Source organism: Lemur catta, chromosome 25 (assembly GCF_020740605.2).
Source record: "Lemur catta isolate mLemCat1 chromosome 25, mLemCat1.pri, whole genome shotgun sequence".
NCBI classification, from domain to species: Eukaryota; Metazoa; Chordata; class Mammalia; order Primates; family Lemuridae; genus Lemur; species Lemur catta.
Genome location: NC_059152.1, coordinates 2,093,165 through 2,107,418, shown reverse-complemented (window position 1 = coordinate 2,107,418; position 14,254 = coordinate 2,093,165). Strand labels below are relative to the sequence as shown.

Genomic DNA, 14,254 nt, shown 5'->3' with positions numbered 1-14,254 from the left:
AGGAACCCTGAGGATGGAGAGCCGGGGAGAATACAGAGAGCCTCGATGTTTCTGGACTTTGTGCTGATTACATATACCTGGTGAGACAGCCTCCCACCTAGGGTCACTGTGACACCACCTTTGCAAAATAGTGCTTTCTAGGCACAACATATCCTTATTATTTTTTGTAATTTTTCTTTATCTGCTTGAATCCCAATGGAGGTCCTTTCTCACTTTCCCTCCTGTGTGAAATAAAGACAATAGAAGCTCCAACCTCACAGGCCTTGAGATTCTATTTTTGCTCATAGTGCCACAGTTGAACGATTTCTGAATTTTTTGTTGCTTTCTCCTCAGCAAGGAGTTTCAGTTGCCAAGCATCCTAACAGCAGAGACTGCGATTCTGCGGGCCAATACATTTGTTTAGGAGACACCGCTATCTCCCGATAACCCAACTCTCTTCACGCTAGTGGCTTTCAAATTGTTCAGCATTTTAGAAGCACCATCATCTCAGCATATTAAATATTCAGGGACTCCCTGAGATTCCCCAAGCCTAAAGTTATGTCAGGCAAATCCGCCCGAGCGTGTTTCCATGGTGCAGGATAAAGTTACGGGCGGGTTTTCTGAAGCAGCGTGACTATAAACGTCACTCCTGCCACCGCCTTCACCGGGGCCCACTTGCTGTGCAATGTTTTGAAAGCAGAGCCGAAGTGGAGACAACGCAGAGCGCAAACAGGCTGAAATAAGCATAAGCCGAGCGCGGCCGGCAGGAAGCAGTTTCTGGAGAGGAAGAGAGAGAACGCTCCGCAAACCCGGAGGGAAGCCGCGCGGGCCGTTGTTTGGGGACCTTCTGGGGTCGTTTCCCCTCGGGTCGGGGGGCGCCCCCGGGGGAGGAAGCGGCCCCCCCAAAAACCCGCTTCCGGGACTGCAGCTTCTCCTCTGACACCCCCAGGGAGCAGCGCGCTCTCAGGCCACGATTCTCCGCGACCCAAAAATAACCGCACAGATGTCAGGGAAGAGCGCCAAGGCCTGCGGCCCAGGGCGGCGCTCGGTCACAGCCTTATCGCCCACGGCCAGGACGCCCGACACCGAACCCCCCGCCAGCCTTTTAGAGCCGGTCCCCCGGGCCCCGCCCTAGCAACTTCTCCTAGCAACGCCTCGCCCGGGCGCGCTCCGCCTTATCGGCCCCGGCCAGGCCTTTCCTGTTCCCTTCCCCCTCGCCCGCGCCTCCTCCGGGGCCTGCCCACGTGACCCGCCCCGGGTAAGGGGCGGGGCGAACCGAAGCGTGAGGGGCGGGGCGCGGGGAGGCGTACTGACGTCATCGAGACGCGTCGGGCTAGTCGTGGCGCATAGCGTGTCGGGGAGTCTCCGGGTTCAGGGCCGAGGCGAGATGGCGGAGGCCGCGGCGCTGGTGTGGGTTCGCGGCCCCGGCTTCGGGTGCAGAGCGGTGCGCTGTGCCGCGGCGCGGTGCTCCGTCCGGGAGTTTCTCCGTCGGCACTGCCGCGATCGGGTGAGGACGGCGGTGCCTGTTGGGAAGGGGAAAAAGGCAGACGGGCAGGGCTGGGTGCGCAGCGGCTCTGCCGAAGGTGCGTCTGTTCTCCGGGGTTTTCAGTTCTTGAGGCTGAGCGTTCCCCAGTTGTAAGGCGCCTCACCCTGACACTGAGACCTTCCCTTGCTTTGTTTCGTGGCGGCGGTTCTGTCTCACTCCGGTTGGAGGCGCTTAGTCCAGCCCTCGGTTACAAACACGTTGTTTCCATTTCTTTATTCGTAAATGTGCAGTTGGGCCAGATGACCTTTAAGGCTCAAGTCCTTACCTTCTCGCTGTGGTTGTGTCACGTGCATTTTGGTCACTGATCGCGCAGCCTTGTGAGCTCGAGCCTGCAGAAGCATGTCATACTCAAACCAAGGCCAAAGGACGGCTGCGGAGGGAAGTGGATTCGGGGCCAAGTATTCACAAACGTGTCCTGTTGAGGGCATGGGTTTTTAGGGCCTGTTAGGTAGATGTTTTCACCAACTATTTGATGGTCTCCTTCGTCCACACATATTTTTGAAAACCTATCGGGGACTAAACCTATCAGGGACTTTGTTACTTGGGTGCCTTTACTTAATTACCAACTAAGTAACCTTTTACCAACTCTGACACATTAAACCTGTTCAGTTGTCTGAAGAGTTTAGTGGTCTCCCTGAATCTAATTTTAATTTTGGCCCTTGATCTAGAGCTCTGTTTTGTCTGGGTTTTTTTTTTTTTTTTAAGTCGCTGTCAATATTCAGCCAGGATAGGAATAATCCTGTTTTTCTTTATAACCACACCTCATCCTTGCTTTCCTAAGCTGTTTCCTCTGCTCGCTATTTATAAGCTTAACAAATGTTAACATTGCAATGTAAACTATATTTTCAGAAGACTTGGGCCAGTTCCATGAAGAAGCAATGTGTATTTGCAAATAATGTGGTTTTTCACCTTCCCCATTTTTCTCCCTGCTCTGTAATACAGTCTAAAAATTGTCATCAGAACTGTTTTTGACCATCTGAATGAATATTTTCCAAAATAGTTGCATGTTAATATCTTTGAAAATAACTCTTATCTCATCAGTACAGTTTTCAAACTCAACACTGATCCAAAGTGAGACCAGAAAAAATAGGATCTTAAGGCCTTATCACTCTCGTGTATTTACTTCATTCAGCCACATAGGCTGTTGTGTTGTTTCTTGGATACTCTAAACTTATTTCTGCTTCAAGTCTTTGCATTTGCTGTTGTCATTGTCTGGAATGCTGTTCCCCCAGATAGACACACAGCTTGTTTCCTCACTTTGTTTAATTCTCTGCTCAAATGTCACTTAATCAGAGAGGCTTCCCTTGACTAGCTATATAAAATAGATCACCACCACACCTGTCAACATATCCTGTCCCCTTTACCCTGCTTGCCACCACTTGACATAATATATAATTTGTTCATTATTTGCCTTCCCCCACTGGAAAGTAAGTCCCATGAAGGGAAAATTTTTATTTTATTCACTGTAGTATCCCGGCTCCTGAAAAGTACCTGGCGAATAGTAGGCACTTAAAATGTGTTGGATGATTGAAATCCCTTTGAAATAGCTGTGTGATGTGGTCAGAATGAATTGTTTGTAGTTTCTGTTTCAGGAAGATACCAATAATGCATTTTTCCTTCGCCACTGGTGTCTAGGTCACTTCATTCTTGATATTGTAGATTTAATTTTATGCCCCCTAGTTGTATATAACTTTGAAGAATACTACTCCATTGTTTTACTTTATAGCATCAGAAGCTTGTTTAGAAAGATTTGCAGAATTTTTTTCTTTTTTTTTCTTTTAATCTCATTGTCCTGTAACTGGGTGAAGAGGATATGTTTTCTTTTCATTACTGGGTCTGAGAATTTTTGAAACGTCCAGAGTGCTTTTGGAGGCACTCGGCTTTTGCGATGATTGGCTGTAAGTCAGGGGGATGCCAGCAGAGGAGACAAGCACTGGCTGCCAGCGGGTCCTAAAAATGTTCAAGCTTCCATGGGAGTATAAAACCATACTCTTGTCTCTGTCCTTCCCCCCTTATTCCCACCTATACTTTGCAGGATGTATATTGTCAATTTTAAATTTGTTGACTACTTTTGATATTCAACTTGATTTTGCCTGTTTAGAAAAGTCAGGAAATGAGACCTCCAGAGATATTGGATCTGAGCCTTCTATAGTCTTCTGCTTTGACTCAGATTACATATTAGAGAAGGACAGAGAAGCGGTTTTTATGTTCATCAAAAAGACTGAAGCGGGCTGGGTGTTGGTGGTTCACGTCTATAATCCTAACACTCTGGGAAGCCGAGGCGGGAGGATGGCTTGAGGTCCGGAGTTGGAGACCAGCCTGAACAAGAGCAAGACCCGTCTCCGCTAAAAATAGAAAAATTAGCCAGGCGTTGTGGTGCATGCCTATAGTCCCAGCTACTTGGGAGGCTGAGGCAGGAAGATTGCTTGAGCCCAGGAGTTTGAGGTTGCAGTGAGCTATGATGATGCCACTGCACTCTAGCCAGAGCAACAGAGTGAGACTCTGTCTCCAAAAAAAAAAAAAAAAAAGGACAGAAGTTTCTTCTATATATGATGATTAGGTAATATTAGGAAAAAATTATACCCAGAATACATCATATTAATGACTTTTTTTCTTTTAGTAGTTTACAGTTTCAGTTTAACAAATGTTAATTAAGCAAATACTATCTGCTTGTAACGAGAATAATAAAAAGATGAGCTAGGTCCCTTCCTATAAGGAACTTGTATTGTCTCATAAAAGGCACTAAAAAAAAAAACCCAAACTTGTCTCTAGAATGTTCCAGTGGAATACTTCTTTGTGAAATGCAATGGAGCACTCATTAACACCAGTGACACCGTGCAGGATGGAGCTGTGTATAGTTTGGAACCCAGACTTCTTGGTGGAAAAGGAGGTAAGACATGAAAGTTGACTACTTGGTTGTAGCACATTTGTAGTCTTGAGCCATAAGTACTAAATTAACAAAGTCCTTGGTGTCTGCAGTATGTCAGTCTTGTTTTGTCTTATGAAATCTTTTATTTACTTACCTAATTTTGAATATTTTCTCTTTTATTGCTTGTAAGGGAGAAATATATGATATAATTTTTACCTTCTCCAGCCAGATAGCTTTTAGGGAACCTAGGCTCTAAAACTTTGAGAGATTCCCTAGGAAGCAGACTCAGAGGGGAATTTAAAAAATACATTTAAAAAAGTAAAACTTTGATAGAGGTTAGATGAAGAAAAATGACCGTTCTGTCCAATTTGCTAAAGAAAGTGTTTTTTTAAAGTCTCCCGCTTTTATCAAGATTTTGTTTTGTATTATAATTGAAGAGAAGTCTAAAGTCACCTTAAGAATATGAACAGTTCTTGGTATTTCTCCTGATGCACTAACGTGTAGTCCCTAACCTTTCTCAAAATCCATAGTGATTTGGTTTTGTTATCAGAGAGCTGATATCTCAGAGTATAATCATCCTCTGTTTGAAACTGTATCAAGAAAGAAGCATGTTATATCAGCAGGTGACAGCTTAAAATTGCCTTTCCTTTTAAGCTCACTGAAAGTTTCTCACCATATAATTTTTTTTTTTTTTTTTTTGAGACAATCTTGCTTTATCTCCTGGGCTAGAAAGCAGTGGCATCATCAAAGCTCACTGCAACGTCAAACTCCTGAGCTCAAGCGATCCTTCTGCCTTAGCCTCCCGAAGAGCTGGGACTATAGGCGAGTACCATGCCTGGCTAATTTTTTCTATTTTTGGCAGAGAAGGGTTCTTGCTCTTGCTCAGGCTGGCCTTCAACTCTTGAGCTCAAGCAGTCCTCCCACCTCCGCCTGCCAGAGTGCTAGGATTACAGGCATGAGCCTCTGCGCCCAGCCTACCATATAATTTTTAAGTACTTAATCTGGGAATCTTGGGATCTCTGGCATTGCATAAACCCTTTAAAAATCCCAGCTGGGGCCAGGCATGGTGGCTCGGGAGGCTGAGGCAGGAGGATCGTTTGAGCCCAGGAGTTTGAGGTTACTATGAGTTAGGCTGACACCATAGCACTCTACTCAGGACAACAGAGTGAGACCCTTGTCTCAAAAAAATAAATAAATAAAAGTCCCAGCCGTACAGGCATGATATTTCAAAAATATAAAATGAAGAGTGGAAGGTATGAGGTTGAATCAGTCTTTTTAGCTTTGCTAAAACCTTGATGTCCACCTGTCCATGTCCTTTAAAAAAAATAAAGTAGAGATCATTGTTAATCTTGTGATATAGACCGTATTCACAAATTTAGCTTTTATTTATCCTTAAACACGTTTTAACTTCTTTCTCCAAATCTGTCTGCTCAGGTTTTGGGTCTATGCTCCGAGCACTCGGTGCTCAGATTGAGAAGACAACCAATCGAGAAGCTTGCCGGGATCTCAGCGGAAGGAGACTACGAGATGTTAATCATGAAAAAGCGTAAGATGCCCACTTTGTTTTGTTTTTTTTTTTTTGAGATATACTTTCTTATCAATAGGGATTATGCAAATACCATGGGTATTGGAAATGTAAACTTGAGATATTTATGCTCTAATTTATTGTTATCAGATTTAACCTTTTCCGTAATTTAATATTTATCTTTGGGATTTGGTTAAGACCATTACTGTATGCCAGTCGCAGGCATGGCTCACCTTTCTGAGAATATCACAACATGAACACGAATGCGTTAATTTGTCGGGGCAGTTTATATATAAAAGCGTATGTATATAAGATACATCCATTCAGTTTTCTCTCTTCCTCTCTCATCCCCAGAATGGCTGAGTGGGTAAAACAGCAAGCAGAGCGCGAGGCTGAGAAGGAGCAGAAGCGGCTGGAGCGCCTGCAGCGGAAGCTGGCGGAGCCCAAGCACTGCTTCGCTAGCCCCGACTACCAGCAGCAGTGCCATGAGATGGCGGAGCGCCTGGAGGATTCTGTCCTCAAAGGTGAGAGTGGGGATTCCTTAGTGTGGGCAGCAGGCAGCCCTAAAGCCAGCTGTTCCAGACTGCTCCACGCTACACACAGAGAGCAGTTCTTAAGCTTTTTGGGGGTTATAGACGTCCAAGAATCTAATGGAAGCCTTGGAACCTCTCCCCTCAAAAGATAACACAGTATATCTTTTAAAAAGAACACATATCCACACAACATTCGGCATACTTAACCCCTGAATTCCGTAGGACTGTGGGCTCCAGGTGAGGACAGTTTTTGTGTTTTTGTTTAGGAATAAGCTAAGTCTTCAGGAGATGTCTAAATCTCAAGCATGTGCTGCCAGTTTTAGGTCATTTTTTTAAAAATGGTTTTTAATGAGAATGATTCTCATTAACTTTTATTTTTACCATCCAAAGCATTATGCTAGGCCCATTATGAGTACAATTGAATAAAAGGATCTTTTTACATCTAAAAGATTATGACATAATAGGAAAAAGACAAATGTATACAAATAATTAGCACAAGAGGATAAATAATTAGGTTTGGGGAAGGTTAGGTATGAACCTGTCAGCTTCAAAGTTACAAATTGGGCAGTGGTGCTTTAAAAATCTGGTCCCAGAATCAGTGTTTTATTATTTTAAATCTGTGTAAATTTGAGATTAATTTCACTTCAACCATATAACATTTTGGTATCTTAAGAAATTTAACCTGTAATCCTAGCACTCTGGGAGGCCGAGGCAGGTGGATCATTTGAACTTAAGAGTTTGAGACCAGCCTGAGCAAGAGTGAGACCCCATCTCTACTAAAAATAGAAAGAAATTAGCTGGACAACTAAAAATATATAGAAAAAAAAAATTAGCCGGGCATGGTGGCACATGCCTGTAGTCCCAGCTACTCGGGAGGCTGAGGCAGGAGGATCACTTAAGCCCAGGAGTTTGAGGTTGCTGTGAGCTAGGCTGACACCACAGTACTCTAGCCCGGGCAACAGAAAAAAAAAAAGAAATTTAAATCTAGAGCTTTAGATTGCAGCTCTTTTTGCAATCGGTGTTACTCATAATTTCTTTAACCCCAGTCCTTCTATTAGAAACTGAGTTGTTCGCGTTTCTCGCTAGGTATGCAAGCTGCCTCCAGCAAGATGGTGTCGGCAGAAGTTAGCGAGAGTCGGAAGCGGCCCCGGCCTCCCACATCAAAAGCAGACCAAGGAGCCAGTGCGGGGAAAAGGCAGTGCTTATGGTAAGTGTGTTTCATTTGTATTCCCAACTGATCTTTGAGGACTGACGTGATGTATTTCCTTCTTGTCTATCCGGCATAAACATATTTTTGTATAATGTTTGATGGGAGCTCAGAAAATTTCCAGACTGCTTCAGTCTTCAGGTTCAATGATTGTCACATTGTACGTACTAGTAATGGTTTCTGCTGTGAATGCCTTTAACGGAATCTAGAGGATACTGTTTTGTTTTTTTTTTTTTATGGTGAATATCACATAAAATAGCTTTATATTTGGGTCACTTTTCCGGTGTTAAAGGAGTTAACTTTCAAAAATTCCAGGCAGAAGTCAAGCTACACTGTCCAGGTGGTTCTGTTTTCTCTGGTTTTTCATAGTCATCGTTGAGGTCCTTTGTCACTTTGCCAGACCTCTCTTCACCACTTTTGCGCGTGTAGGTGAAAAGCACAAAAGCACTTTTTCTTGCCCATTCTTCTGATGGTTCTCTTGCGCCTCCTAGTCGGTCGTCTGGTTGCCAGCTCAGTTCCCTTGGGCCAAGTTCTAGAAAATGATAAGTGCAAATGGATCTTGCTTCCTTGTTGGCCTCCCCTTTGGGGATAGAAAGATAATTATTAACCAAAGATCATGTAACACTGTGAGTTCAGCATAGAATTCTGTGTTCTTTCTGAAATGGGAATTAAATGTTCCTGAGAGAAAAGGTAGTGGCACTACCTTTATTTTTTAAATCGGCTTTATTGAAGTATAATTTATAGTAAAATTCACCCTTTTTTGTTGATTGGTTCTATGAGTTTTGAAAAATGTATAATAAACAGTCATGTAACCACCACCACAATTGAGATATAGAGTATTTTAATCACCCTAAATCATTGTCATGTGCCCCTTTGTAGATAACTCCCTTCCCCCACCTCCAGACCTTGGCAGCTACTGAGCACAGATGTGATGTTTGTTCCCATGGTTTCGTCTTTTCTAGGATGTCATATAGCCTTTAGTGTCCTGGCTTCTTTCACGTGGTGTAATGCTCGTAATGCTTTTAAGATTCATCCATGTGCCTGGCGTGGTGGCTCATGCCTATAATCCTAGCATTTGAGGAGGCTGAGGTGTGAGGATAGCTTGAGGCCAGGAATTCAAGACCAGCCTGGGCAATATAGTGAGACCTTCTGTACAAAATATTAAAATTAGCCCAGCTTGTTGGTGCACACCTGTAGTCCCAGCTACTTGAGAGGCTGAGGTGGGAGAATCACTTGAGTCCAGGAGTTCAAGGTTATAGTGGGCTATGATCGTGCCACTGCACTCCAGCCTGGATGACAGAGCGAGACCCTATCTCAAAAAAAAAAAAAAAAAGATTCATCCATGGTAGTACAATGTATCAGTAGTTTATTCCTTTTTATTGCTGAGTATCGTTGCATGGTATAGTTGTACCACAATTTGTCCATTCTCCATTTGATAGATGTTAGTGTAGTTTCCAGGTTTGAGCAATTATGAACGAAGCATAAGATTTTCTTTTCTTTATAACTATTGATTATTTTATCTAATTTCCAACAGTTGAAATTAATGTAATATAGGGGAAAACTCATTGATTTTTTTTTTCCTTTTTATACCTCTGGAATGAATGTCTTTTTCTGAAATTTACCTACTTTCCAACTCAAGCTACCTACTTTTTTTCAGAGCCTGTTTCCTGGAAAAACTGGAATTCTTTGCTTTACAGAGAAGCCGTAAATAGTGTTAAACCTTTCTGTTGCTCTGACAGGTTGGGCATGGAAGGACTGGGGACTGCAGAAGGGTCCAGTTCTGAGAGCTCAGATGATGATGGTGAAGAAGCTCCTAGTACTTCAGAAATGAGCTTCCATGCTCCCAGAAGTGGCAGCTATGGCGTCAATGTGGCAGGCGAGTTTCCCAGCAGTTCTCAGAGGGCAGGAGCAGTGAGTATGGAGTTTGGATCACCAGAAAAACTACCAATCCCAGTGACTGACTCTGGAAAGGATATTTCAGAAGACTCGTGTGCTGGGCTGGGAGAGACATCTGCCAAGGAACATATGGAAAACAAGGTGGTTTTAGAAACAGCAGAGACCCAGGAGAGAAACAAGGCAGAGAGTGAAGAACCCACAGAAAAGGAAGCAGTTGGGGCCGGACTGAACAGGGATAAAGGGACAAAAGCAATGACTGATGGGGAAAGAGCTGCCGAGGTAGCACCTGGAGAACACAGGGGGAAAGTTCCCATTGCCGAACTGGAGGAAAGCCAGCCAGGATGCACAGTAAGTGATTTGGGGGGTCGATGTCTAGAGCCACGTCAATTTAATCTTCATAATAAGTCATCAAAATGAAAATGTGGCTTCTCCCATCAGCTGCTTAGTGAAAGGCTCTGTTTAATATTAAGAAATACAGATGATGGGGAAGCTGGCCTTGTCCCCCAAAAAAGATTTTTTTAAGCTCTTGAATTTACACTATTTTGCCACTAGGTGGTGCCCTTGATTCCATAGTTCATCTTTTTTTTTTTTTTTTTTTTGAGACAGAGTCTCGCTCTGCTGCCCGGGCTAGAGTGCTGTGGCGTCAGCCTAGCTCACAGCAACCTCCAACTCCTGGGCTCAAGTCATCCTCCTGCTTCAGCCTCCAGAGTAGCTGGGACTACAGGCATGCGCTACCATGCCCAGCTAAATTTTTCTATATAGTTTTAGTTGTTCAGCTAAGTTCTTTCTATTTTTTAGTAGAGACGAGATCTTGCTCTTGCTCAGGCTGGTCTCGAACTCCTGACCTTGAGTGATCCTCCCGCCTCAGCCTCCCAGAGTGCTAGGATTACAGGTGTGAGCCACCGCGCCCGGTGCTCTGTTGCATTCTTAATGACCAGGCGTGAGTCTTCAAAAACATAAGTAGTGTTTTAGATTTGGCTGTAATAATGAAGCCAAGGTTTACTCCAGAAATGTAACAAAATAGTTTTTTTAAAAAAACTAGGATTGACTAGAAAGATAAAGAGTCTGTCCCCACAGTGCTTTACTATTTTAAAAAATAGCGTGAGAGAGAGTTACTGTTCTTTGAATATATTTTTTTTAAAGTCACCTAAACATAAACATTTTGGTTCTTTGCTTGGCATTACTACAAGTATTTAATTTTGTCTTAAAATCTGTAAAGGCACTTGGTGGATAGAACAGTTGCAGATCTATTGAACATCATTTGAATTTGAGTTATGTAAGTGGGAACTCTGACCATCAATCTTTGTTATTAGAATAGAAAGCATTAAGGTTATGGAATTCATAGATTCAGAGGTGTGGTAATCTCATTAGAATTAAGCTTCAGGGTACCTGCTCTTTTCTGTGGTAATAGTGTAGGGACAGGCTGGATTATGTATATTGAGAATACCCATGGAATAACATCTAGATGAGTATTAAAATTCAGTAGCAAACTATGGTAAACTAAATGAAAATCTCTTATAAAATAGAATGTAGTTGACAGTTAAAGTATTTATTCAGAGGAAGTAGCCTGTTCTAAATATTTTCTCTTTTTCCCCCAGGTTATCGGCAAGGACACTATCGATTTATTGGCATTCGGCTCTGCCGCAGACCTGGAGCCGCTGGGTCTGGAGAGGCTCAAGTGTGAGCTGGTGGCCCTGGGGCTGAAGTGCGGCGGCACCCTGCAGGAGCGGGCGGCCCGGCTCTTCTCCGTGAGGGGCCTGGCAAAGGAACAGATCGACCCTGCTCTGTTTGCCAAGCCTGTGAAAGGGAAGAAGAAATGACTTTCATCGGAGCTGATTCCCTATGTCTTTAGAGACTAGTATTTATAACCTGCGTAACGTGGACTCTTGCATTCCGTTGATAGTAAAAGCTAACTTTTTAACAACCTGATTCTAACTATCCCTTTTTTCATTATTACATTTATAGAATTAATGCGTGAAACCATCTGGGCCTGAAGTTTTCTTTCTGGGAAGAATTTTTATAATTAATCTAATTTAATAAATATATATTTCTGTTTTCTTCTTGTGTCATTTAGATAAATTATATTTTCAGGAAATTTATCCATTTGACTGAAGTTACTAGGTTTGTGGCATAAAGTTATTCACAGCAATCTCTTCTTATCCTTTTAATGTCTGTAGAAGCTGTGGTGATAACTTCATTCTGATACTGGTAATTTCTGTTCTCACTTTCCCATTCAGTGTGAGTAGGGGTTTATCAATTTTGTTGACGTGATTTTTAAAGAACTAACATTTGGCTTTAACTTTTCTCAAGTGTTTTTATTTCATTGAATTTTCTATATTATTTCCTTTCTTCTAGTTAGTTTGGGTTTCATTTACTCTTTTTTAAGTACAATGGTTAGCTAACCAATTTTAATATATTTTCATTATCATTCAGTTCTAACTATTTTCTGATTTCCTCTGAGTTCTTTGACCCATGAATTATCAGATGTATGTTGTCTAATTAGAAAGTTTTGTTTTTTTTCCCTAAATACCTTACTGATTTCTTCTTCCATTGAGATCAGAAAATACCTTCTTCGTGATTTCAATCCTTTTAATTTTATTGAGACCTATTTTATGACCCAGTATATTATCTGTCTTGGTGAATGTACCATGTACAGTTGAAAAGAATATGTATTTTGAATTGTTGGGTGAATATGTTCTATGATATCAATTAGATTAGGTGGTTGATAGTATCATTTAGATCATCTGTGTCTTAGATGATTTTTTGTTTATTTCTATCTGGTAAGAAAGGGTGTTAAAATCTTCAATTATGATTGTGGAATTGTCTTTCTTTTTTAATTCTACCAATTTTTGCTTCATATTTTGAATCTCTGTTACAAGGTTATGTTACGTCCTAATGTATTGACCATTTTATCATGATGAAATTTCCCTCCATCTCTGGTAATACATGTTGGTTCAGAGTGTACTTTGTCTGGTGTGAATATAGCCACTCCGGCCTCATGCTTAACTATGCCTCCTGTCTGCACAATATTCCTTTTGTTACTATGACTTTCTACCTGTCTGTGTCTTTCTATGTAAAGTGAGTTTCTTACAAACAACATATACTTAGGTCTTGCATTTTTATCTATTCTCACTGTCTCTGCCTTTTTTAAAAAATAGTCTGTTAAAAAGAGAAAGTTCTTAATATAATGAAATAAATTAAGTTGTCTGATATTTTAGATTTTTTTTTTTTTTTTTTTTGAGACAGAGTCTTGCTCTCTTTCTCCAAGTAGTGGAGTGCAGTGGCATCATCATAGCTCCCTGCAAACTCAAACTCCTGGGCTCAAGTGATCCTCCTGCCTTGACCCCCCCAAACTGCTAGGATTACAGGTGTGCTGCGCCTGGCCAGTCACTACCTTTTAATTAGAGTGTTTATTAACATTAATTATTGGTAGATTTAGTTCTAACATTTTACTGTTTTTCTGTTTGGATTAGTTATTTTAGAATTGCATTTTAATTTATTGGCTTTTTAGCTATGTTCTTTGCATAATTTTTTTAGTGGATGCTCTAGGGACTAACATATTCTTTTTCAGTCTATCTAGAGTTAATGTACCACTTCACATAAAGTGTAGAATCTTACAACTGTGTTTATTCATTTACTATCTCTTGTATGCTATAGTTGTCATATGTATTAAATCTATAGACAATATAAGCTCTATAATATTTCTGCGTTAAATAATCATGCATTTTAAAGGAATTAAGAGGAAAAATAGTTGTATTTATCCATATATTTACCATTTCTGATAGTCTTCATTCCTTCTTGAAGGTCTAGTATTTCCCTTCAGCCTGAAGAATTTCCTTTAGCAGTTTGTGTAGCACAGGTCCCCTGGCAACAAATTCTGTTTACCTTTTTTTTTTTTTTCCTCATCTCTTTGAAGATCTTGTCCCAGTGACTTCCGGCCTCCCTTGTTTCTGATGACATGTCTGTGGGATTCAAATGGTTGTTGCCTTTATATAATGTCTCTTTTTCTTTGGCTGCTGTCAGGTGTGCCTAGGGGAGGTTTTCTATGTATTTACCTCGGAGTTCGAACTTCTTGGCTCTGTAAATTTATGCCATTAATCAAATTTGGGAAAATTTCGACCATTATTTCTTCAGTTCTTTTTCTTGTCCCATGTTTTCTCACCTGCAACTTCATTTACAACTATGCTAAACTTTACTTTGTGTAATCTCTTAAGTCCCTAAGTCTGTGTGTCTTTTTTTCCCTCCAAACATTTCTCTCTGTTCTTCAGATAATTTCTGTAACGCAGCTGGTCAGTGGAGAATCCTCAAGCCAGACTTAGCTGTTGGAGGAGTCAGCATCTCGCCAGAGTGGGCCTGCATTTGTACCCCACTGTGCTCGCTGGCTAGAAAGAGTCCCCAGAAAGTGAGGCCTGGATGTCAACCTGGTGGCTTAGGGAAGGTTATCTTTATAGTTTGGGCAGTTGCAAAGAGTTTTCTTCAAATTAGGTGGGTACCTGTTCAAATCTTTAAAGGCACACTCAAAGGGAGAAGGGAAGCATTGAGATTCAGTGAAGGTTTACTTTGCAAGATTAGAGGTTCACCTGTGGGAGACTGGAGCGGCCACGGTGAAAGGATTCCTTTGCTTTGCAGCAGCATGGAGTTGCTGGGCTGGTGCCCCTGTGCTGATCGGCCTGGTTGTCCTCAGGCTGCCGGAGCTCTG

General features: G+C 41.9%; 1 protein-coding gene across 1 annotated transcript; it reads left to right on the top strand.

Moving 5' to 3' along the window:
- The first annotated feature begins 1,305 nt into the window (after window positions 1-1,305).
- SDE2 (SDE2 telomere maintenance homolog) lies at window positions 1,306-11,574 on the top strand. Its single transcript, XM_045537145.1, has 7 exons — window positions 1,306-1,486; window positions 4,298-4,415; window positions 5,829-5,940; window positions 6,274-6,443; window positions 7,539-7,659; window positions 9,399-9,903; window positions 11,154-11,574. The coding sequence occupies exons 1-7, from the start codon at window positions 1,367-1,369 to the stop codon at window positions 11,373-11,375; spliced, it is 1,368 nt and encodes a 455-aa protein (XP_045393101.1). The 5' UTR covers window positions 1,306-1,366; the 3' UTR covers window positions 11,376-11,574.
- The last annotated feature ends 2,680 nt before the right edge of the window (window positions 11,575-14,254 follow it).

What these genes read in the sequence shown, in the direction of transcription:
- SDE2 (XM_045537145.1), top strand. Translation starts at nt 1,367, where the DNA reads ATGGCGGAGGCCGCGGCGCTGGTGTGGGTTCGCGGCCCCGGCTTCGGG. An exon ending in GGGAAAAGGCAGTGCTTATG is followed by an intron (nt 7,660 to 9,398) that starts GTAAGTGTGTTT and finishes TTGCTCTGACAG; the next exon opens with GTTGGGCATGGAAGGACTGG. An exon ending in AAAGCCAGCCAGGATGCACA is followed by an intron (nt 9,904 to 11,153) that starts GTAAGTGATTTG and finishes TTTTTCCCCCAG; the next exon opens with GTTATCGGCAAGGACACTAT.